Source organism: Neopelma chrysocephalum, unplaced genomic scaffold (assembly GCF_003984885.1).
Source record: "Neopelma chrysocephalum unplaced genomic scaffold, ASM398488v2 Primary Assembly neopelma1_43, whole genome shotgun sequence".
Lineage (NCBI taxonomy): Eukaryota > Metazoa > Chordata > Aves > Passeriformes > Pipridae > Neopelma > Neopelma chrysocephalum.
Window position 1 is genome coordinate 4,816,480 of NW_020897702.1, and position 25,250 is coordinate 4,841,729.

General features: G+C 43.1%; 1 protein-coding gene across 1 annotated transcript in view; it reads left to right on the forward strand.

Annotated features, from left to right (window-relative positions):
* The window catches only part of FLT3 (fms related tyrosine kinase 3), a 35,299-nt gene extending 17,114 nt beyond the window's left edge, over positions 1–18,185 (forward strand). Inside the window, exons 9-24 of the mRNA XM_027677699.1 lie at positions 151–316; positions 4,272–4,378; positions 5,468–5,579; positions 7,099–7,277; positions 8,750–8,856; positions 8,949–9,081; positions 9,171–9,275; positions 10,837–10,947; positions 12,941–13,094; positions 13,463–13,593; positions 13,768–13,892; positions 14,249–14,371; positions 15,008–15,119; positions 15,203–15,302; positions 16,666–16,771; positions 17,771–18,185. Of these exons, the coding sequence (XP_027533500.1) occupies positions 151–316; positions 4,272–4,378; positions 5,468–5,579; positions 7,099–7,277; positions 8,750–8,856; positions 8,949–9,081; positions 9,171–9,275; positions 10,837–10,947; positions 12,941–13,094; positions 13,463–13,593; positions 13,768–13,892; positions 14,249–14,371; positions 15,008–15,119; positions 15,203–15,302; positions 16,666–16,771; positions 17,771–17,908 (2,009 nt within the window). The 3' untranslated portion in view covers positions 17,909–18,185. The remainder of the gene's footprint in view (positions 1–150; positions 317–4,271; positions 4,379–5,467; positions 5,580–7,098; positions 7,278–8,749; positions 8,857–8,948; positions 9,082–9,170; positions 9,276–10,836; positions 10,948–12,940; positions 13,095–13,462; positions 13,594–13,767; positions 13,893–14,248; positions 14,372–15,007; positions 15,120–15,202; positions 15,303–16,665; positions 16,772–17,770) is intronic.
* Positions 18,186–25,250: the final 7,065 nt, after the last annotated feature.

Consider the following 25,250-nt stretch of genomic DNA (forward strand, 5'->3'; position numbering starts at 1 on the left):
ATTATCTTATTTTGATTAACAGGATGCCTTTTGTGATGTAACATGATGATAGTGCTTTTTTTATCTTGTGATAACCAAAATGAAAAATATACAGATGTCAAAATTTCTTCATTATCAGTCCAACCTAACATCTCTTTCTTTTTCCTCCAGAAAAGGGATTTATAAATGTAACTGACTCTAAAGAAGATTTTGAAATTGATGAGGAAGAGTTTTGCTTTGAAGTTAACTTCACAGCGTATCCACCAGTTAGATGCATGTGGTTATTTTCCAAAAAAACATTTCCATGTCAACAAAGTTACAATGTGGATGGACACAGGTACTTGAGTATTTTGTAAAAATTTAATATGATAATGTTTCCTCTTTTTATTTCATTTGGACTGTTTACTGTCCATGTTTTGTATTCTGTGTTTTTAAATTGTGGGTGGGCCACATGATGAAACCATGTTAACAAAAGGCACTCAAACACAATTTTGGCTTTCAACAACAGTTCATATATATAACTTGTAGAATCAATTTATTCTCTGTTTATAATAAACCCTTTGGTAAGTTATGCATCTAGCGACCTTTTAGTTTATATGCATTTTGCCATTCCCTTTCTCTCTAACATAATTTCGCATTTTCAGATCTGCTGCAGTTTTTGTACTGAATCACAAGTTCTGCATGTTCCCCTTTTGTCATCCTGTTCTTGCTGATGTTCCCAGTGTCTTTCAAACAGCTCAGACCAAGTCCAGGGACCTGTAGTTTCCAAGCCTCTGTTAGATCTGTTTGACTGTGCCTGTGCCACAGAAACATACCGTTCTGCTCATTACCCAGGTCATGTATTCTGCTGCTGCTGCAGCAAAACATGTTTTGAATAAACCTTTTAGTTATCTACCTTTTCTGTTATTTCCTACAATGAACTTCTGGCATGTATCCTGTTTAAGGTTAATGTTTTCTCCATTCCCTAGGCTTTCTAATTTCTTGATAACATTATCTAATTTCCTTCAGAATTTCTTTTAAAGTAGTCCCATGGCTTTGAAGGTAACAGCTCTTATTCACCTCAGTGAGAGTAAAGCCAGACTGCTCTTTTCAAGTTTTGACTTTAAAACAGAGCAGGATCTGGACAGAAACTAATGTGGCTGCACTGATTTCATCTCATATTCTTAAAACCTCTCATATCATCTCCATAAAGCTGTGTCATAGCCTGGATTACACTTTTTATGATTTCCTTCTGTAATATTTTGGTACCTTCAATTTTATCCACTAGCTTGTCAAGGCATCTTTGCAACAGATTGGCCTTTTCATCTGCATCAAATGGTGTTTTGGAGTCAGACCTCAGTGAGGTTCAGGGACAGCTCAGTTCAGATTAGCAAATTGTCATCTCCTGGCAATGGCCACAGGAACTCTGTCCCTGCTGATAAAGTGGGGGCTGTCAGCAAACTTTGATAGCATTGCGTGGGTGTTGGTGACTAATCTGCAATGCCTGACATGGGCTCAGCAGATCTGTGCTTTGTGTCAAGACTGATTTTGGAAATGAAGTCTCAAGGGACAGCCGTGAGCATTTGCTCATCCTTGTCCAATAGGTACCTCCCTCCAGCTGATAACACCGAGTTGATTTGCTTTGCAGCTGATATGGACCTCTTCTCACCACTTGTACAAGTAGCAGTCAGTTTTGCTTGGATGATTGAGAACTGGTGTAAATTCAGTGCAGATAAGATGAGGGTGCTATGGACTGTGCCAACAATAATAATGTCAAGAACTCTTGAAATAGTTTAGGCAACCCTCATTAATTGGAAAGGTGCAACTGCTGGTGCTTTGGGATTTATGGGTCACTTCAGATAGCCTTTGCAGCACAGAAGCAGCAGTTGCCGAGTGCAGATCCCCACCTGCCGGATGGGGAAAAGTCCAGCCTGTGTCCCTGGAGCTGTGTGTCCTTGACTGGCTCAGCCACAGCCATGGCCATAGCCACGATCACAGCCACCAAGTATTGCTGGGGTGTGGCCTGGCGCTTGCTTCAAACAGACAACTCAGCCATCCGTCTGACTGTGCTATTGCATAAATAGATTTTTTTAATGTTAATTTTTGGGTAGTTATACTTCGCATTGTTTTATCATTCTATTTATTTTATGGAAAAAATATGGTTGAAGGAGAAATACTTGAATTTGGTGATTATTTCATCTGACAAGTACATTCTTCTGTACAAACATCCCCTGCAACTATACATACACAACTATAATTTTGGTTGAAAACAAGCATTGGATAGGCACATCTCACCTGAGGAAAGAAGCAGCAAGGGGTGAGGACGTCAGGAGATTCTGCCTGCAAGCTGTGGCACTGCAGATTTCAATATGATTTTAAAGCAGAAAGTTTCCCAAAACTACAAGAGAAAGGTCATCACATATCTAAACATATTGCAAGTCTCACTTTGCACATTTTAGTTGATTTCTGTGTAATCCTGTCTCCCAACACTTCTACTTTGTTCCTTTCATATCCTTTTTCATTTCCTGTTTTTCCTTTTTTTTATTTCTGCCATTTTCGTATTAAATTGTTCCTCCTGATTATAGGTCATATTAAATTGTATTAATTAGCTCTGTTCTTTTCTTTAGCTTTTCATTTCAAATCCCAGAGATCCATCTCTCCTATCACTACCTTTATGTGTTTTCAGACATTTCTCCTGAATTTCCATTTTCTATTTGCTTTTATTGTCTCTCTGTTTCAGCACACTGTTGATTTTCACTTCCCTCCTAAGAGCAAATGAGTTTTCATAAACACTATGACCTCTGTTAGAATTTATAATATTTAGTTCACATGCCCTGATATTTTCATGTACCAAAGATATTGTTTTAGAATTTTTTCCTATTATTTCGTTAGGATATAATCCTTCAGCCCTGGGATTTCAAAAGCAATTAATTATTTTTGGTTTGGGGTTTAGTATTTTTTCCTGTCTTCAGTATCCATCTTGAGTCAGCTTAAAAGGGTTCTAATTTTAAAATGTCTATGAGTTCAAGGACAACTTTAAGGCCATTTCAGATTAAGACATTCAGAAGTCAATAACTACAAGAAGGTGTTGTCTTAGTGAGAAGGCAAAACTGCCATTGGCTTCAACACAAGTTTTCCTGCTCTAGAATTTCAAGACGACACTTAGTTCCTTTGTATGTATCTTCCTTAATGAGAAATACCCTGATCTTAGATCTCTAGATTTCTATCTCATTACTGCTTTCTCTTACCTTGCAGGTTGCAGGCTGTCTGGTTTTTTCCTTCTTTGCTTCGAACTCACTGATGTGCCTGCTTGTCTTTACCACTTAAACATAGTTGTGGACATTCTACATGGTTACCCTTGAGCTATCAGCAAAACCATCTATCCCCAAATGTCAGCAACTAAACCTAAGAGAGATTTTCTTAGGTTGTGCTTCTAATGTTGATGAACTGCATTATCTGCCATTCAAATTTGACAATTGTCCTGACAACAATAACCTAGTCAAAAGCACAGAAATCGGATACCATCTCTCTAAGATAGTATATTCCCTCCTCCCTGCCTCATCCCATGTCTCATAAACCAGTGACAACAGGACAGTCATGCATGAATCTTTGAGTTGCTGCAGTTCTCAGTTGTTAACTTCTGCCCAGTGACTTGTTAAAGCCCTCTCTCATCATTTTCATTGTCACAAGCTGTCTCCTGCATGGTGTGGGTCTTGGTTTTCCGCCATCCACTGGGTCAAAGGCCATAGGGATTAATAGAAGTCTGGTCTTCCTCCTGCAGAAATATCTTGATGGTTGGTGCTTCGTCTCATTGACAATAAATTTAGGATGGTGACCTCATTCCTGAGTTTTCATGAGATCTTTCCATTTGGAGAGGTTTATCTCTTACAGTCCTCCCTGTCATTGTTGTTTCTTAATACCATTTCTCATATCAGCTAGAAAGTCCCATCAAAGTTCTTTGGAGAGTAGAGAGTTTGATCCTTTGCTGGTCTTAGCATCTACGCCAGGATGTGTTACGTGCCTTGTCTTCCAATGGATCAGTAACAAAATAACAGCTTGACAGCCTATGTGCACTCCAGGCCCTGTGAGAAAAAATGCAGAATGAAATCAATAGTGCAGGAAAAAAAATATACTCCCACAAAGACTGTTAGATTCCGGGATTTATATTCTCCAGTCAAAAATAATTTCCCCTGTGTTCTTCATTAGAGGATGCTGAATTGTTTCAAACATATGTATGAGTCTTGACTACGTCTAAAATCTTTTTCAAGTCAACTTTTTGTCCTTTTCCTTCTTTGTTTTTCTTTGCTCCGCAGCATGTCATCAAAGTTCTGCAACCATCAGCGCCAGTCTGGGATATACATATTTTATGCTGAAAATGATGATATGGTTGTGACAAAAAAATTCACTCTCTACGTGAGAAGTAAGTGAGAAAACTATCCCTGTGAAGATTTGGCAAAGTCTGAGACCTTGTCACTGGTATAAATGAAGCTATTGTTGTTTTTCCTTGCTATTTGCCATTTCATTTACATAGATTTATTGTTAAAAATGGAGGATCACAAGGCAAAAATATGATTCTCTTCACACTGCACTCCACTACTGAAATCCAGGCATGGGGTCAAAGAAAGACACTGGATGCTTGTGGGTTGTATTTCTTGTCTTGGTCAGGGATGGAGAACAGAGAAAGAAGGAGAAACTTACTAATTTTTTTCTTTCCTTTAGTCTATCATAAAGAGAATATGAGAAATTAGTAGATACTCAGAAAATTAATGCTTCTTAAGAAAATTACAAGCTTAGGAGCTCAGTAAAATACAGTGGCTGTATTCTAATTCTACAGAGCTGTAACATATATGACTGCTGCAGAAACCACATGGGCCACATGAGAAACCCATGATTCACACATGCACAATCTTGACCGATGCTCTCAGTTATCTCAGTTCTGCCACATGACTGGAGCATGTCTCCATTATTCCAGGTCAGGGAGCATTATTTATGATATGTTATGTGTGCAGGGATATATCCTGTGCACATTTTGTACGAGCTGGACCCGCAGAATTGGAGTGTCAGGACAACCCTAGGGCCAATTGCTTGTTCAGAGTCAGAAAAGCAGAAGTCAAGGCTTCTAATTTTGGCTCTGCCATTGTTTTGGTTTGGCTGTACCCATATAGAGGAGTGGCTGCTTGCCTTACCTGCACTACCATCCACACAACTCAGGGAGGAGGAAGACTGCGGGCTGCACCCAGCTCTTACAGTGACATGTGGGTGGGCTATTTTGAAAACACAAAAGCAGACCTTGGTCTCAGCAGATACAGTACACAAAGGTGCACAGGGTATTGTCACTTGAAATCTGACAGAATTGTCACTGTATATTGTCACTGACAGAAATTGTCTTATAGAATCATAGAACTGATGAGGTTGGAAAAGACCTTTAAAATCACAGAGTCCAACAAGCCCAGCACTGCCAAGTACACCACTAAACTGTGTCCTCAAGTCTTGTGTTATCTTGTTGTAGGAAAGCCTGAAATAACGATGCAGCAGTTGTTCACACAGATCTCATGCACTGCTGAAAGTTATCCTGCCTCATCCTGGGTTTGGAGGAACTGTCTTGAGCTGAACTCATCCAAGTAATAATTTTCTCACTTTTCTATTCATTGCAAAGACTATCTGAGCTATCTTTGGTTAAATGAAGACTGACCTGTAAAAACCCAAGTCTAAGATGCACCCTCAACTCTTTGGTGTCCCACTCCAGAGGAACCAGATGACCAAAACTAGGGAAAGTTTTCCATTTTTTATTGACATCAAAGGAATTCTACAAAGATGTATCTCAAGCTCTTTGCACCAAAACAAACCCCACTGGGTTTATATCAACAGTTAGGTAGCTACGAAGTTCAGTATAAGTTTTTCTCTTAGCCTATCAAAATTAAAGTGATTCAGGGAATGCATTGGTTAATACAAGCTTGATTAATTGGTTAAACTTTGGTTAAAACAGTTGTTATGGTGACCTGTTACCAAAGCCAGTGAAGTCAGAGAGAGTGTTTCCAGTAAAGTTAGTGAGAGTGTTTCCATTTCCTCTATTTATTTAGAGCAATGAGTCAGGCACTAAAATTTCAAGAGATGCTGAAAGAACTTAGAGCTGTTTTATGAACTCTGCAATTTTTATTTTAGATTTGCAAAAAACTAATAATCCTATGGTGCAGAAGAGTACTTGGTCAAATTATCCTTTATAAGGTTGTGGATAAAGCTCTAAGTATTTTAGCTGGACATTAAAAAAAATATCTAAACAACTTTCTCATCCATACCTCTGAAAAGGTTTCCTAGCATCAATCTGTTCATGCAGAAATGGAAGAGGAAAGAAAACGTCCAGCTAGAGAGCTTAAAATGCTCCTTAAATCATCTTTCTGGAAAGAAAATGCTGTGACATTTCTTTTCTTGGAAACTTCCACATGTAGAAGTTAGTGCTATGTCTAGAGCTGAATAAATTTTATTTATTTATTTATCTCCTCATGTATTTATATGGACAGTAAATTAGGCAGTAAGCTGATGAATGATAGAAAAGCTAAAAAATTATCTCTGTGTGAACTTCCTTTCCCCCAAGTAATGTTCCCTCTTTCTACATATCAGGTCTTCAATAAACCATTAATACAGGCTGGATGCTCTTCAACTTGAGTGAAAGAAACTTCGTGGTTGAAAACATATACCTTCAGGGAAAGGACTTTAGAACCTTTACTGTGGGTTCATTTTGCATTTATAGTTTTAGTAGCAGCCCATTTGGAGCTGATCAGTGGTTTGAGTGTTTGAGGCAAGTATGAAACCAGTGGGAATAGATGCAGTGTAGGAGGGTTGTGTCAGTTATGAAATTGGTGGAGGTCCTGGAGGTCACGGGGTGCAAGGCAGTGGCGGAGAGTGGGAGTGAACCCAGTGTAGGAGGTAGGAAACCCAATGCACTCCCTGCTGACCCTGCCATGTCCATCCCCAAAAATGAGACTGGTAACTGATCTGAAGTCTCACTCTATCACGGATAAAAACCAAGCCCCCTCCCTTCTCCTCTTCCAAGACAGACATAAGACATGTTTTGAAACTTTCCACCTTCTCCCCTGGAAAATGTCAAACCAAATACCAAAACTTGTCCTCTTCCTTTTTCAGCTGCATAGAAGAAATTGCAGAGGGGATTCACAACTTCTTGCCGAAGAGGAGGTCCCTGGGGTCATGGATTTCAAGCAGTACTTTAGATCTAAAGGAGACAGCGACAACCTTCTCTGTGGAGTGCTGTGCAAACAATTCTGCTGGTTCAGCCTGTAAAAAGAGTTTCATTAACCAGCCAGGTACCATAGGCCAGTGTTTTAGCACAGGTTTTCTCAATTAAAACTGGCGTGGTAAAACTTGTGGTATTTTTTATCTGGCTAAATGGCTGACCGTGCAATGGCATTGCAGGTAAAACACAAGCTCTATGTGTATACAGCATGAGAAATGGTGGGTGAATGGGAGACACAATTCTTTTTTCTCCAGTCCCAAAGCAGGGGCCTCCCTCATTAAAATAAGCAGAAGCTTCACACAAATAGGAAGTGTGGGATGGAACCATGGCAATGTTGGGGTCTAATTTTTTATTTCATATTAGTAATCCCTACATGAAATCTGGATGCGTCAGCTTTGGAAAGAGCTGAGGTCACTTGATAACTGGTGGCAGATGCTAGCTCTTGTTCCTTTCCTGGAAGTCACTGTGTTTCTGCTAGAAATGCCCGTGGGACTCTCGTCACCCCATGGAGGTCATTGCACACACAAACAAGATCATGACTGAGCCAACAGACCCACTCAAGGGTCTATCCTGTCTGGAAAGAAGGAGTACTGGGCAAGAGACCTTCTTAAACTGATAATAGACAGGTGGCAAAAGGGGTTAAGTGGTTTGGAAACTGCTGTGCAGTCTCTCTTCTTGCCGAGACAATGAGATATTTCCTTGTTGAGCCAGAAAGTCAATATGAATTTTTGCACTTTATACTTGTAACACCATATATATCCGAGAGAGCAAAAATTTCAGTTACAAGGAACGTGCTGTGGCACCTAGGAAGCGTTTTGAAACATCTAAATATTTGCAGTACAGGGATTTCCTTTGTTGTGGATGAACAGCCTATTTGGTGCTTTTGACTACAGCTGGCCAAAGCTGTGACCACTGTCAGAGTTTGAGCATTCATGTTGAAATTACAATAGAAAATAATCTTTATACTTAACGCTCTTAGAAACAACCAGAATATGAGGGTAGGTCTTATGTAACACTCACCTACCCACCGGCCCCTTACAGTAATATCTTGGCTTGTTAAGAGAGTTCCTGACTGAGCAGCAGCAACGCTCCAAGCAGGCTGTGTACAGTCACCCACTGATAACTGGTACTTTGGTACCTAACATACATTGATGGGGGAAGGCACAGGGAGAGAGCAGGAAGATGCAATGAGGAGTTGATTAGTTCTGTTTATGCTCACAAAGTTCAATCTATGGATCACACCAACACCTCCATGCACTTAGATTTATCAGTTTATTTTAGATTTATGAGTGGATGTAGCTTTTTTTTTTATGAAAACAGATGTCAGAATTATCCAGCACTTAATGCCTCCTGCCCATCTTGTATACAACTCCATCTCGCTTTGTATATGGCTCCATCTCATTCCCCATGAAGAGGAGGCTCAGGAGTGAGAGGGCTACAAACTGCCAGAACTGACCAAGCCACCATGGGTTCTCCTTGCGTTTTCGGCTGCACACACAAACTGATTCAGTGGGTAGTAATATGTGTCTCTTAAAGTTGCAGGAGCTGTTTCTTCTCTCACGGAAAATGATGCATTCTATGTCTCTGTTGGATTTTTTCTCCTATTGATCACTTTTGTGTTTGTATTCATGTTTCTTAAATACAAAAAGGTAAACATAAATATCTGTCCCTTCTTCTTTTGTTCCTACCAGACTGTTTCTTCTCTAAGACTTCTTACACTGTGTGTTTTTTTCTTCCAAAGCAATTTAGATATGAAAGCCAGTTGCAAATGATACAGATGATAGGGCCATCAGATAATGAGTACATCTACATTGACTTCAGAGAATTCGAATATGATCTGAAATGGGAATTTCCCAGGGAAAACCTGGAATTTGGTGAGCAGTCCCTAAGGCAAACCCTAATACTGGAGTAGTAGCCTATACTGTACCAGCTGCAAATAATATTGGCATTTTGTGTCTTGTAGGACAGATCCTTGGTTCTGGGGCTTTTGGAAAAGTGGTGAATGCTACAGCTTATGGAATTAGCAATGCAGAAGATTCAGTCCAGGTCGCAGTCAAAATGCTAAAAGGTATGATAAATTCTAGTGCCTTTCACAAACAACGAAGTATTCTAGTGGCTCCAAAGAAGAAACAGTGTTGGAAATCCCCTTGTATACAACCTTTCAGTAGTTACTCCTCACAAATGCTTGGCTTCAAAATCCTTAAAACGCCTTTCAAAATCCTGCTTCAGTTTGAAAAGGTGTTGCTGAAGTGCCTTCATCCTGTAGTGTGTTGCCTTTTGTCCTACACGCTAGAGAAGGTGTGTGCTGTGTGGGGAAGTATGGAGCTCCTCTGCTCTAAAGAGGAGGAATGGAAATTCCTAGTGCAAATTAGCCTCCTGGTTACATCGGTGTCTCTATGAATTTTGTAGTGCTGTCTAGCTGTGAAACACCCTTCACCTGCTGTGTCTGAGCTAGCTTGTTTCCAAAACTTAAGCACAATTTCCTGTAGTCTTTTCTTCTTGATGACACAAAACAATTTATTTCCATCCCTCCCTACAGGTCAGGCTTCTTAAACCTCGAATACTCCTTGATGCTATGCTCTGGCTGCTCTCCAAGATCTCCTCATAAAAGCAGTGTCCAGGAGCAAACCTCCCTGGCAGCAAGAATGATAGAATTGTTTAGGTTGGAAAAGATCTCTACTATCATTAGGTCCAACTGTTATCCCAACACTGCCAAGTCCATCACTAAAACATGTTCCTCAGTGACACTACTATATGTCTTTTAAATACTTCTGTGGATAGTGAATCAACTGCTTCCCTGGGCAGCCTGTTTCAATGCTTGTCAACCCTTTCAGTGAAGAATTTTTTCTGCATATCCAGTGTAATCCTCCCCTGGCACAAACTGAGGTCATTTCCCCCATCCTCTGACTTGTTTCTTGGGAGAAGAGATCGATATTCACCTCACCCATCTCTTGATACATGTTGGGATGAGCTTCACATTGACACCAGCACCCTGCCCACCTGTATGCCCACACAGCCACTTACTGCCAGCACTGCCATGCAGCTTTTCATCCCCTATTTGCACATATGCATCAGTTTTACACTTCCGCGGTCCACTCCTTTGTGGTTGTCTTTATGGAAGCTCAACTTGATCATTATGGTTCATATACTTAATTCACTGAGATCATGAGGACCAAATGCTTTCTGAAAAACAAGACAAAAGCTATAACTGAAACACAGGGTGGCCTTCTTAGCTACTGGATTGCAACTGGTTGCATGCCATATGGCTGCCAAGACATTTTTTTCTCTTAGCATTTCCCTGCAACAGGATTGACTGCCATTTTTTTCTGTGCTTGTGGACACTTTAATAAATTGCTGTCATTTCTTGCCCAAGAATGACAGATGTTGACATTTGAGGACTGCTTTCCCAAGCCTTCAAATGGTACACACACACACACACACAAAAATTTAGTTTCCACCTTTTGTTTAATTTTTTTTACTGTAGAAAGATTTTTTTTTCAAAATGTTCCCGAATGTACCATCAGTTCAATGAATTTGAAATGAAGATCTGCATGTCATAAAGCATCACGACCATTTAAATTTTTATTTCTTTGCTGGAGATTTCCAAATCTGTGTTATTACCTTTACAGAAAAACCTGATGCTTCAGAAAAAGATGCTCTAATGTCTGAGCTGAAAATGATGACTCACATTGGAAGCCATGAAAATATTGTGAACCTACTAGGAGCTTGTACTGTGTCAGGTAACTTGCGATTGTGGAAAGGTACCAATTAAAACCTCCAGACTAATGAGGACTCCTAAACAGATAGGAAGTATCAAAAACTTGATTGTTAAAAACAGCGTTAAAGACATCCAAGTGATAAATAATCACCTATTCCTCAGGCTGCTCTTCAGTCTCTTCTCTGCTGAATTCCATCTCTGCCCAATCAATTTTGCTGTTCTGTGCTGAACCAAAATCAGATGAAGATGAACTGAAAGCAAAGTTAAAACTGTGCATGTGTACAGAAAAGGGTCCTTTCTGATTGAACTTGCATAAAGTGATACAACAGCCCTTCTGTAGAAGAGAATTTCCTGTTACAGTGGTGATAGCACTGATATGGGCCAGTTTATTAAGAGGAGAGGAAAAACTTATCTGGTGTCAGGGACTTTTGTATCCACATGATTATGTTCACATAAGAAATAATTTTTTTTCTTTTTTTTTAAACCACATGGCTCACCAAACAGTGAAGTTGTAGAAAGAAAGAAAGGGGAAAATGGCTAAAATCCAGTCAGGAAGGAAAAGAAACTGAAAAAGAGCAAGGGCAGGGGGGCCACACAAAGAAAGAAGATGAGGGAAGTGAATAATGGACAGAGGAACAAGTTTTTAAAGGACCGATTGTAAAAACAAAGCTGAAGATTGAAAAAAATAAGCAAATATGGGTTAAAATGAAGGCAGCAAGGGATTATCACTAATTAATTATTGTGTGACTCGTCATTGAGGAAACATACACAGATATTCCTGTCCCAAGAACTGCTTCTCTGGGCAGTCCAGCAGTGAACAAGAGTGGGTGAGGAGAGGCTAAAGAACAGATGACCTTGGCGAAAGGACAGGATTTTCCCCAGTGTTGGTCCATGTCATGAACTATGACACCTGCTACTGAAAAACTTGACTTCCTCAGAAAGACCAAGGAGAACAGTTAACTCTTGTTTCCTCAGTTTGCATCAGCAGCAATACTGTTATGCAAAGACATCTAAGGGATAAGAGGAAAGTAGAGAAATAGGTTGACGGTGGTGGACTTACCTGAGTCAAAACTACATAGGCTGCCGCGGCCTTCTGGAACGTTAGAAAAGATGTGATGGTGTAGGCAGGAAAGCTGCAGCGAAGGCCCGCTTAGTCTGGCGGGGTAGGGCAGGAATGCTTCCAGACTTATCCAAATCCCATTTTCAGAAGTATTTACATGGTTCTCAAGACTTTCCTTTCCATCCTCTGAGAGACTTCACAGGCTTTTTCCAGTGTACCCTACCTTGCTTGGCAGGGGCCTTCTGACAGAAATGGCTGCAAATTCATAGTTGGCTTTTCTGAGCCAGAAGCAGTGGTGCCAGTGTTACGCTTTGCAGGATGATGTGTGACCACTCTGAGCTCCTGCTGGCTTGTCATGACTTTTCTGTGAGCCTGTCTGGGCCAGGTCTTGGATATATTTTTCCTTTCTTGAGAAAGTGACCTGACCAGTGTTCTACTCAGACACATCCCCTTGCAAGACACATATCCCTCCTATAGGCCATCTCAGCAAGCACACTTGGGTTTCAGTTGGCCTTCGTGGAAAAAAAAAAATATTTCCAGAGCATGAAGATAGCACAGATAAATGGAAGGATGTAGGTCCAAGGATACAAATTCACACCATCCAGATAATTAGCAGGGGTCATTTTTTACTTGAACCATGCATGGTTTAGACAGTAAGTTGCATCTTTATTGTCTGTGTGGTCCTACCAGGAAGGATCTTTGTGTTTCTATAGGGATTTTCAATACACATTGAGAGATGCACCATAAGGAAGAATCAACTACACAGACTTTCCAAAGGGACATTACAGTCAGTAAATATTACCTGCCCATCAGCACAGCTTATCTATCTGGGAAGGAAAGATGTTTGGGATGCTTTAATACAGATTAGCCCTGAGAAAAGATGAGGCAGCATTAGGGCTTTAATGGGGAGGGTGCTATAAATGGCAGCAAGCATTTACATTTCCAACTATTTCAGGACCAATCTTCTTGATATTTGAGTACTGTTGCTATGGTGACCTTCTGAACTACTTAAGGAGCAAGAGAGAAAAGTTTCACTGGACACTGACAGATATTTTTAAACACCATAATTTCAGCTTTTACCACAATATTCATTTGGACCAAAATTCCAGGTAAAGCATTTAGCAACAGTTTAATACTTTTTAAGACTACTATCACTTCTTAAACTGCATTCTCAGCTGTGCAGTAAACTGGTGAAATCATTCAATTCTTGAGAATGTGCCTCGACATACTTTAATAAACAGTGCTTTGGGAGGAACTGAGATTTGATTCTCCTTATGATGTTCTTCACACTGGACTGCAGAATACAAACAATCTCTTGTTTCTCTTTCCAGTTTGGAGAAGTTGCATGTCTGTGCATCTCTGTGCCCAGATTTTTAATAGCAGTAACTGATCATGTTTTTCACTGTGAAACCATTTATGTGTAGAAGATTACATGATACACTGTGTGTAACCTTTGAAAATATGTTGCCTGCTCCAGGATGGGGACTCACCTGAAGTATGGTGTAAATACAACTCTATGCAGAGAAGATGAATTTGAAACCATGCAAAGAAGTCAAAACATAAATGTGACACTTGGATCAAATGGGATAGTGCTGTTCTCTGAGGAAGGTAAGAGACTGATTGATTTTATCTTTACTAATTCTGTTATTAGGATAAAAAAGATGGATGCCCTTTGTGATGTTGTTCTTGGTAGGAGCATGGGAAAATTCTTAAAACTGTCAGTGGAATTAATCAGAGAGTGAGGAAGCCCATGGAAAACTCATACTTGGTTATTTTTTACAGATAAAATTAAGGATGCAAGCACACAGGTGGATGAAGAAGAGGATTTTAATGTGCTCACTTTTGAAGACCTTCTTTGCTTCTCTTATCAAGTTGCCAAAGGAATGGAATTTCTTGAGTCCAAATCGGTATAGTGAAGGGTAGCAAATTGTTCAGATAGAAAAGGCAGTAAAAAACCATCAGTTTATAAAAGGCAGGTTGAAGAACAGAGACACTCAGTGGCAAGCTTGAACTATACCTCCCTCCCTGGCTTAACAGCAAAGGCTGAATTGCAGTTTTAGGCACCACCCTGAGTAGGAAGCATCTGCGCTGCACACTTGTGCCTGCTCTGGCCCTGTCCCCTAGCCATGATCAACCAGGGAGTGTCCAGCTTGCCCATTCACAAAACTGTTTAAGTGGAAGGAGGGAGCAACTCAGAGAGCAGGGAGTTGTCTTCCTCTGATGCTAAATGCTGCAGAGCATTAACCCTTCCTTTCCTTCTAAGTGCATTCACAGAGACCTTGCTGCCCGGAATATACTAGTGACCCATGGAAAAGTGGTGAAAATATGTGATTTTGGCCTTGCCAGAGATATAATGAATGACTCCAACTACATCGTCAGGGGGAACGTAAGTTCATGAGTGCTCTCTGGCTTTCGTACCATTGTAAGAATCATAAGGAACCAAGAAAGCGAAGTTTTAATTTTTTAATTCCTTGTAGCTTTGCAGATATCTGTACCGAAAGTGCAGAAATCTCACTTTTTCCTGCCCCTGGCAAATGCATATTCTTAGCTTATAATTAAACTAATCAAGCTAGTACTGTAAATGAAATGATACCCATGTTCTTTCTAAAGCACACTGAAATCCACTGATGGAAGCACTGGGAGTTGTTTACTGTTGCAGACAATAATAGTGTAGGACAATGGCATATATGTGGGGATATGCCAGATCCTCTGCCTGTATGAAGTACAGTGCGGGCTTCTCCATTTGAGCTACTCACTCTAGAAGTCATAAGAAGGAAGGCAACTCTTCCAGGACTGAGCTCATCTCTCCTTAAATAGTCATCTAAAATGGATGAGATGAATTGGCTCCTTAGAAGTGCCCATTTCTCTCTATAACGGGAATTTCAAAGGACTACTAAGAGAGACACAGCTCTTGACATGGCAAACATGAGTTGATCATATTCAAGCAGTGAGAACAACAGTGAGTCATTTAGAAAGCCTGTGTCACAGCATGACCTGGCCTCCTTTCCCCCTGTCTGTACAGGCTCGTTTACCTGTTAAATGGATGGCTCCTGAAAGCTTATTTGAGAGGACGTACACAGTGAAGAGTGATGTCTGGTCATATGGAATATTGCTATGGGAAATATTCTCTTTGGGTATGTTTTGTAATAGGACAAAAGAGCAGTGTTTGGTTTTGTTAGCTTCTGAATTAACATGTATTCTCCAATAATTTCTGCAGGTGTAAATCCCTACCCTGGTATTCAGGTTGATACAAATTTCTACAAATTAATACAAAGTGGATTTAATATGGACCAACCATATTATGCTACAAAAGATGTGTAAGTGTACTTCCTGCCTGATGCAGAGTATGTGAATTTATATTTACCAGGTCACTGTTTGAATGACCTTTTATTTATTGTACACTTACTCATAATTATTGTGTCTTACTCATAATAAGTTGCAAAACATGAGATCTTCCTCTAGCTCTGGAAAAGGCTGCCTGATCCTGCTGGTTTTGTTCTAAAGCAGAAGCGATCAACACTAAAGGTTATGTGTGTTTGAAAGGACTAATTTATCATATTTATTTAATTGTGCCTTCTGGCACAATCTGGGAGCAATTCTTGTTCCCAGATCACAGATTTTTTTTTTCCCTTGTTTTCCTTTGCTTTTTTTCTTTTTTTTTCCTTTCCTTTATTTTTTTCCCAAGGTACGTTATACCATATCAGTTTTGAATATTGACTAAATCTTTGGCGGGTTTTTTTCTAAACTTTTTTTTTTTTAATTGAGCTTTACTACATTTGTTTCAGTTCAGGGTGGCTAGGGATCCTGTTAGATAAGAACCCTGCTAAGGAAGAGTTGGGGGGAGCTATTTCTGTGCTCTCAGTATATGATTTTTAGCCTGTGCCTCTGTACCTGGGTGGGCTTTGCCTAGAGGTGGACCCCAGGGGACAAGAGAAGATGATAGGGAGCTATGAGACCTGGAACATGGAGAAAAAGGAAGGACTTTGGGTTGTCTGAGCTCTTCTGGCAGACATTTCATAGATGGTCTAGGGACTCAGCGCCTTGCTATGACACTGTACTGCTCTTATCCTCTCCATAGAAATGGTATTCCAGGTACACGTGACTCTGACAGGATGACCCATGAAAGATTGCTGTGGTGCTTATAAATATCAGGGAACCTCTTGTCCCAGTAACTTTGGAAGGAACTTTAGTGGATAGGTGCTGCACAAGTGCCTGATGAAACTGCAAAATCTCTAAGGTGGTGTTTACATTTTAGAAAGACATTTGTTATGTCAAATTACATAAAAAGACTTGGTGTGAAAAGTGCTCTCAAGAATACATAGTCCACAAGGAGCAGGTTCAGTCCCAGAGACAGATAGGAATTGTTTTCCTACCATTTTCTGTATGGAAGCTGGAAAACAGGGTTAGCATGCCAGTATGTGCCAGCCAGGATGGAATTCTGGCCCCAATCCTATGAGGAGGATTTTACTAAGGACTCTTGTAAAATCATGTTCTTCATTTCACCCTTGATCCTTATCTTTCTGTGTCTTTTCCTCAGATGCAAGAGAATAGTTCTGACCTGTTTCTGTAAAATCATTCTGATGCCCCATGATTCCCGTTCAAATCCTGCAACTCCATGTAGTCATTTACAGACAGTTCAAGAGCTAACACATTTTCTGTACCATCTCTTTGCTTCTGCAGCTATCGCATGATGCAGTCCTGTTGGGCCCTTGACTCCAGAAAAAGACCCTCTTTTTCTTGCCTGGTTTCCTCTCTTGCCTGTCAGCTGGCTGAGGCAGAAGGAGCAGTAAGTAAACACAGAAATACGAACAATGTGAACAATGTTTGGGTTTGATTAGAGGAGTTTGGGGGTTTTTTGTGTAGCTCCATAGGTCAGAATGAGCTGAGGAATAGCCTTCTGCTTTCTCTTGAAGTACACAACTGTGTTATGGATACAGTGCCCATGGATCTATGTAAGAGTCTGGGGCATTTTTTTCTGCCATCAGAAAGAATCCCGACCTTCTTCATGAGGCGTTTCTTCCTCCCACTGCCTGCACTGGAACTCTGGAAAGCTGAAATGTCTCAGCTGTGGGGATGTGCTTCCCCTATGCAGGAGCTGGTGCAGTTTGCTTTGGTGATGCTGATAGATGCCATGGGAGGGGAACTGAGCCTCAACCACCTGCCAGGGATCTCACGGGGGGTCACCATAGGCATGTGCTGCCACGTCCTCACAGACAGATTGCTGCATGTCATCCTCAAAGGTCAAAATACTAAACAGGATCTGAAGAAGCCCTGTTCCATCCATACCAGACAGTTATCTCTTCCACAGGGACAATAAAAAATTTCTTTCCAAACTACCACTTTCTACCCAGTTATCCACCCTGGGCTAGACACACTATTTCTCAGTGCAGTGTCCTTAAGAACCTTTTTGGATGTGAGGAATGATTCTTGCCTTTGCAGCATTGAGCTTCTCAGAAGGCTGTTAACCTGGCAGAAGCTGCCAAGTGTACAAACGAACTAATAAGCAACTTCAAAGCACTATATCTAGGAAAAAATCTTCCTTTACAGTCCGGTGCCATCCCTCAACCCAGCTCTTTTTGGCTGGATAAGATCCATGTCACTTAGGCAGTAGTCTGGACTCGCTTTGGAGTCAGTGGGAAGTAAACTGGCAGACATGAGTGTGATTCTCCCTCAAGAGGAGGTGGACTGTACATGACAAGTGTCTGCTTCATGAGGAGAAGAACAGGCTTCCAGGTACAATAAGTAATAATAGAAGATATCTTTTATTTCCTCTTCCCAATTCTAGGTTTACCAGAATATGAAGAAAAATGCTGCTACAAACAATTCCAGCATCAAAACTAAACTAGGAGGTGTAAGCAGGAATGAGGAATCTCTGCTGTTCCCAACTGAGCACCATCATGAGGACCCTCAGGCTGAAAAATAATCTGGGTTGTGGATTTGATTATTTTCATAAACTCTGTGTAGGATAAGTGTTTTACATCAGCTCCAAGAAGAGATTTTGTCACCAAATGCAGCACTGTTAGCATTTTTTGTGGTCCCATCCATATTTTTGTGACTTTGAGAAGAAGAGATAATTCATTTATTTGAATTCAGCAAACACATCTATAGCAAGACAGGTCTTTTTGCTACCTCTCTACAACTGGATATCTCTTTTCCTGGTGTTGTGTAAATAGTGTATTGAATTCATACTGTTCTTGCCTCATCACAAGCAAACATGAGAAAATCCACAGGTTTTTTTAGTCAATGTTTACAAGCATTGACTATGCAGCTAAAAAGAGTTGGTTTGATTTCCAGAGGTGCTGTTCACAACTTCAGATGTCAGTGAGTGTTAGAAAAACAAAGACCATTTAAGTAGCCAACTTTAGAGGCCAAGTTTTAGAGTTTCATCAGTCCTGTTTTTACAAGGAATTCTTAATTTAATTGTGCATAACTGTCTTATCCTGGATATCTCAATCGCTGTAAAGTAGTTGACAGGTGTTGTGTTCAGGTAAGTTCATTTTATCAAGCTTTAAGTACTTGGGTGGCCTCTAGTCATCCAGGTTACATTCTGCAACTGCTGGTGAGACCTAGGCATTTGCAGTGAGTCATTCCTTTCCACTTAAAATAAGAATCTAAAATAAGAGGAGGATTGATATTTGGAGATAACCTTCTACCTCCCTGTTCTAGAAAATCCAGGTGGCAGTCTCCAGCTGGAAGTCTCATTTCAACTGAATTACAGCTAATTCCATTCTTGGGGCTTTGTGTGTTTTAATATCAAATAAAAAATGTTCAATTTTGAATAAATTATCTTCTGTAGCAATTTAGGAGTGTAATATCATCACTCCCAATTCCCAGATATCAGCCTGGGTGTATGAATCCTGCTGCACTAAAATGAGAATATTACCTCTAACTTTCTCGCAGACTCCCAGGACAATAACCAGCGGCTTGATGTGTTTTCAGTATAGTGAGAAAGACAATTATTTTCATTATGAGGTTAGGAATTTGTAAATGCAACTTCTGTCACGATTAACAGGATACATTTGTCTGCATCTCAGTGAATGAATATGAGAATGTGTTGGTTAATAGTTTTCTTTTTCACATTTTGCAAGGTGCTAACTTAATTTAGGATTTTTCGGTGGTATGTGTTATAAATTAATAACTTTTTTGATAGAATATACTATAAATTGAGCTGTTCTTTACTAATTTTTTCTGAAAATAATGTTGTAATACAGTAATTATGATTTGTATATTTTTGTTGATAGTTAATAATTAACAAGGAGTCATCAATTTTTTAATCAGATATAAACTGCCAAAGAGTAATTTTGAAATAGTCAGGTAGAAATAAAACTTTAACATTTCATTTTCTGGAAAATGTATATTATTTTTAACATACTTCCAAAGTGTTCATCTACAAGATATCACTGTTCAGCAATGTTAACACACAGCCTTCATCAGCTGAAAAGAGGATCTTGAGTGTCTTGTGCAGACAGTTTTCAGCTTTCCGAGCCAGAGGAACTTAATGCTGAACTGGTCACATCCAAGCCTAACTGGCCCTGGAAGCTAAGTAGATGTGAACTTTGCTCATAGAAAAGCAGATGGGAATCCCATGTGCTTTAAAACATGCCAAAGAGTTGTGTCAAATATTTTTCCACAAGAATTAAAAAGAAGTGGGTAGGGGTCATGTGGCCCCCTGATCACTACTAAGCTGAGACTTGGGAATATAAAGGCAAACAGAGAACCTTGGAGCTAACACAACTTCTCATGATGCACACATGAAAAGCAGGTCAGGCAACACGGCACTCTGTGAGGAAGTGCAATCAGGAGAAAAACCCTCCTGTAAGGGCTGATCATGTGTAGAGTTGTACACCTGCTTCTCCACACAGCAGAGAGAGATGGCACAAAGCTACAAGAGGTACTGAGTGAAAAATAGTATCTTCTAGGAGCACATTTCCTTTCCAGGATGCTTCCAACACAACTTAGCAAAATGGTTTGCTGAGGCTTGTGCAGAGCCACAGACAGTGGAGTAGTTTCATGATTCTTAAAGGAAAATGCCCACATTTCTCTCATTAGAATCCAGATCCCTAATCTGTGTCTCCAGGAGCCGATTGTCTGGAGAAAGTGACGAAGTCTCCCCTGTAGTGAATGGAGAGAGTTAAGCTTGTTTGAAGACCTCCAGCAGAGATGCCTTTAGTCTAAGCTGGGTGCATTAAATTAGGCTGAGACTGACAAAGATTCAGTAATCATTGATGCAGTAAGAAGAACAGAAGGGGCTGAGGTCAATTCAAGGCGCCAAAGGGCGAAGGACACTGCACTCTCCTACTTAGCAGTAGCAGAAATTAGAAGGAAAATACATTTGACAACCCAAGCTAAAGAACAGGATGGCATTGAGGAATCTGCCCTAATTTTCTTTCCCTTCTACCTGTAAGAGCACCTCTCGGAGCCGACAGCCCGTTCCCGAGGAAGCGTCCCCGCGGGATGCCACGCGACAGCCCGGGGACAGCCGCAGCTGGCACTAGGTGGAGCTCCGCGACCGCGGCTGCCGGGCAGGCAGTGACGGAGCGGGTGGTGCAGAGGGGACAAGGAGCCGGGCTGGTGCTCAACAGAAGGGCCTGGGCCAGCCGCGGTGTCTGGACGAAAGCTACAGGACACCAGAAGAGCAGAGCTGGGGATAGGGGTGTCGGCCAAAAGGAATTCACAGACAAAACTTCGTAGCAGAAACCACGGCTGGCCCAGTTCCAGGGCAAACGACTCAGTCCCTGACCTCAGTACGTTCTCCCAAACAACCATGCCCATGTGTCACAAGCAGCAGGGACAAGAAAAAGACTCTTGTCTGGATCAAAAGAAACTGGAGGTGCTCCTTCAACACGTCCCACTCTTGTGTTTGGGATACCTGGGATGGGCTCTGGGAGATCCCTCTGGGAGAAGCTGGGGCTAACCGTGTGTTGAACCAGAAGAGGAGAGCAGAACTGACCCTGTCATGCATGCTAGCAGTGGCTTTCAGTCCACATCTTCATGGAGGGAACTGTGAAATGGGATGAAGAAATCCAAGGTCATAGCTGCGACAGAACTATTTGCAGACAGGTTATTTTTTAGGAGGTAACACTTCTGCTGGAAACTATTTTGGGGGCAAAAATCAAAGCAGGCAGAAGATAATTGGATTAGGACATTCCCCACAGAGCTGGATACATCAAATCTCAGTCCCCTACTCCCAGACACAGTATTAGATCAAGTGCTCAGTGGCTCAGGGGTCACTCTTCCCAGTCAAATGCAGTGCAGCACCAATGAGTTGATGCCTTCTTCCCTCCCCCATCAGTGGCTAATTAGTTAGTCTACGCAAAGCAAACCAGCTTTAAAAAAAAAAGGCACAAAAAGACCCATCCAGATTTGTGGTTGAAGAGGCCACAGATCACTTCAGAAAGGGGTGGGACCTGAGCCCAGCTTCCTCTCACCCTTGGTGAGCATCCCAGCACTACGGACTGACAGGGAAGAAGTCCCTTCCAGGCAGGCTGTCTCAGACCAGGGCTGGATTCAGGCTTCCTGGCATATTTACCAGTGATGATATAAACAGAGGGACTGCTCAGGGACCCTGCCTTATAGGTCACTGACACATTAGAATTTATGTGTTTAAGGCTGTGCTGGAAGACTGGTAGAGTAACACTCCTAGCAGAAGTGTAGGTGCCTTGGCATACAATCTGGTTCAGACCTCAGCTGAGAAGAAATTTTGAAGACCTGTGTTGGGGAGGCAGGTGGGAAAGTGGTGATGTTCCTGTGGTCATCTCCACAGAGACACGTGAAGACTGGGACGGGATCCAGTTCATTTGATACTGCTTGGTTGGGATGAAAACCTACTGGAGATCCTGACAGTGACCCACTCCTCCTGCCATGTGTTACTTACACCCATTCATGATTCTTTGCACTAAGATAATTCTAAGTTAATCTTTGGCACTTAGCTGTGGCAACCCATATGTAGCCAGAGAAATCTCTTTCCTGGTGCAATAGGGTTCCCCTTCCTCCATACCCTATGCAATGTCTATGTCACCTTCTGAAAAAAGCCCAGAAGCTGCTTCTAATGACAGCCCTCCAGTCCCACCAGTGCCATGACAGTCCCATCCTCAGAAGAGGTTTGGAAGCTTCAGATCCTAAAAAGAAAGAGATGCCGTGTTCTAGTTTCCATTATATTTCTCTTGGAGAAGCGACTGCCTGATGTGGACTAAGATCTCCTTTGGAAGAGCTTCCTACGCGTGGGTGTGCTCTGGGTGTGGAGGAACTGTGGAGCTAAACTGAGGCAAAGCAGGGCTGGTCCCCGGGAGCTGAGCAGCAGAGGAGTGCCCAGGGGAGGGCAGCGTGAGTCATGGCTGGGAGCCGGCCCTGGATCTTCCTGGCCATATCTTCCACTCCTTTTCGGGCTTCTTTTTAGACCAGAAGAAAATGCGGTGAGACTCCGCTCCCAGGAACTAGAAGAAGACAACTGGGAGCAGATGGGAGGTGGTGGAGAGCAGTGAGGCACTAGTTACTCCTTGGAGCCAGGAGGTCTGAGGTTTTATTTTGGAGGGAACAGGTTTGCCTGCGGAGAAAGACAGATCTTCTCCTGCTTTCTCACAGCCCCACAATAAAGAAAGGTGGGAGCCTTGGCCAGTTACTTGTCAGGCCAAGGAAGTGCTTGGCACTTGCCTGCTTTGGACTCATACATTTTCCAGCATGAAATATCATCCACAAAGCACCACAGCCCTGCAGGGCTGTATACAGTTATGGCCTCACAAACAAGAAGCCATCTATATGGGCCAGCATCACCCTGTATGTCTGCTGACTGACAGAGTTTGCAGGATTGGGCTTGGCACAAAACACAGGCTGAGGGAGATGGTGGTGTAGGGCAATCACCCCACTGCATCTCGCCATGGAAGGGCCTGAAGCCGGCAGGGGGAATAAATTAGCAGGACTAGTTGCAGAGACGGGAAGACGTGCCCACGGGGCATGCATCATCTCCCTGCTGAGGTTATGTTTCAATGCTGGGAGATGTAGGAAATTAATCAGTGAGGAAGGCAATGAAGACACCAGACTTTATATTGCCCTTGGGAGGCGGGGATAGCCCGGGGACTCGCTGGTGGCAAACGTGTGCAAACCATTTCAAGGCTGGAATTTGGTGTTTTGCTCGGCGTGGGAGTGGACACGCGTGTTAGTGGCTCTTTCCCGCCAGCTGGGCCGGGGCTTGTAGTTTCCCGGGGAGCGGCGTGTCCCTGGGAGGCGGTTGGAAGGCCGGAGAGCACGCCCTGCCTCCAGGTTCCGGCCCGGCCGTGCCTCGCTGCAGAGCCGAGAGCGGGCGGCTGGGGGACACCGCGCTCCCGCTACATCCCGCGCCGGGCGCTGCTGGTGCCGAGGGAGCGAACAGGGGCCCTGCAAGCTGCGGGGAGCGTCCGTGGGCGGACGGGGGGTGTCCTTGGCGGGGAGGTGTGATAACAGTCGAACTCTGGGCTCCCTTCCAGGGAGCGGGACGGCCCCCGCCCCCGCCCACGTCAGCCGGGACCGCGCCGCAGGGGCCGCCCCGCGTGTGCCCGCTGCCGGGTCACTCACGGCTCCCGTGACCGGATCAGAATCTGGCTCTCCCAGGTGGGACATGCCAGCAAAGTCCGGGCACAAGCGCTCTGCAGGCGGCCGAGGCGCGCTGGTGGGGCTTTCCTTCCCCGTGGCATTTAAAAATGATTAAATAAAATAATAAAATAAAATAAAGTAATAAAATTCAACCAAGGCTATTTCCTCAGCCAGCAGATGTGTGCCGGAGGCCTCCGGTCGCGGTTCACCAGAGACTTCCAAGAGAGCTGAGCAATGCCAAGCCCGTGTAAACAGGGTCAGGAAGCGCGACAGGGATCAGCCTTTGGTCCTCCCGCATCGGACAAACCGAGCGTCTCCCCAGGAGGATCTGGCCACTGGACCCGAGCGGCTGGGATCACTCTCATTGGCCTCTGGCTGCATGAAGCCTCTGGTGTACAGTATTATTTATCATTATTTTCCCCCTTCTTTTCTGCTTACGTTCCTACTTCCTGAAGAGGAGCAGGGCGATGTGAACTCAGGCCTAGCAGCACCTGTGCAAAGAGGCAGGGCCGGCCAGGGCCGCGGGGGCGGCCCGTGGCGGGTGCTGGCGCGGAGCGGTGGTGCCTTGGCTTGGCACAAGGTGCCACCTCCCTCCCCGTCTCTGCTTCCTTCCCAGCAACGCAAATCCGCTCGGGCGCGATCGTTCAGCATCTAACCCGCTCCTAGAGGCATGTGCTTAAACAAGACGAGTATCAAGCCCACGATAAAAGTATTCTGCAACGTAATCTACATCAAAGCCTCGGGGGCTGCCGGCTTGAAAAGATCCAAGATGTTTTCTAAGTCCTTATCATGTCTGTGCTTAGGGGGAGTCATAAATTCCACAGGTCGGACTAACTAACACACGATTCCTCCTTCCCTTCTCTCCCCATGGTCACCAAAGGGCTTTCAAGCGGGCTTTTTTTCCCTTCCTTTCTTTTTTTTTCTTTTTTTTTTCTTTTTTTAACGTTGCAAACAAAGCTCCCGGTTTCATGTCGTTAAGGTCCTCCCCCATACCCCACCCCGAGATTTTCCTAAGTCACGGAAAAATAAATTCTTTAAAGCACGAAACTATCAGAAGTAAAGACGGTGAATCCGCCTCCCCACAAGAGTCCCGCTGAGAGGGAGCAGTTGGTGGAGGAGGGATCGCGGGCATTGCGCGGCACTCGGTCCTTCCCGAGGCTTATGGGGAGGTACCCGGCCCAGGACGGGGTTCCTCGTGCTATGCTGTTCGGCCCATTATCCCCCAGTCCGCCCCAGACCCATGGCCCGAGGCGACGACGAGCGGCGGCTCCGAAGCGAGGTGTCCGCTCCAGACACGGGCACCGGCCGCAGCCTGCCCCCCGGCATTCCTCCGCAGTCATGCCGCTGCCCTGACTCCCCCTTGGAATAATGTCGGAAATTACTTTTTCAGATCAAGACGTAAGGCTGAAGCTGAAGGAGGAAGGTGGGGTGCCTGGCGTCTGCCCAGCGGTAATCGTGAGGGAGGGGGGGAAGATACTTCCCTGCAAGCGGTGTCCCCCATCAGGCACTTGTCAGCTTGAGAAGCGTTGTGCCACATTTCCCCCTCACGATCTAACGAAATAGGGAAGGAAAAAAAAACGCGAAGGAAGCAAAGAGGGAGATAACCAGGCCTTTGCACGCGCTCTGGAGTCGGGGTCCGGTCCCGGGATCCCCTCTTCTCTCCCGTAGCTGCAGCTCTGGGCCAGAGTCGGCGGGAAAAC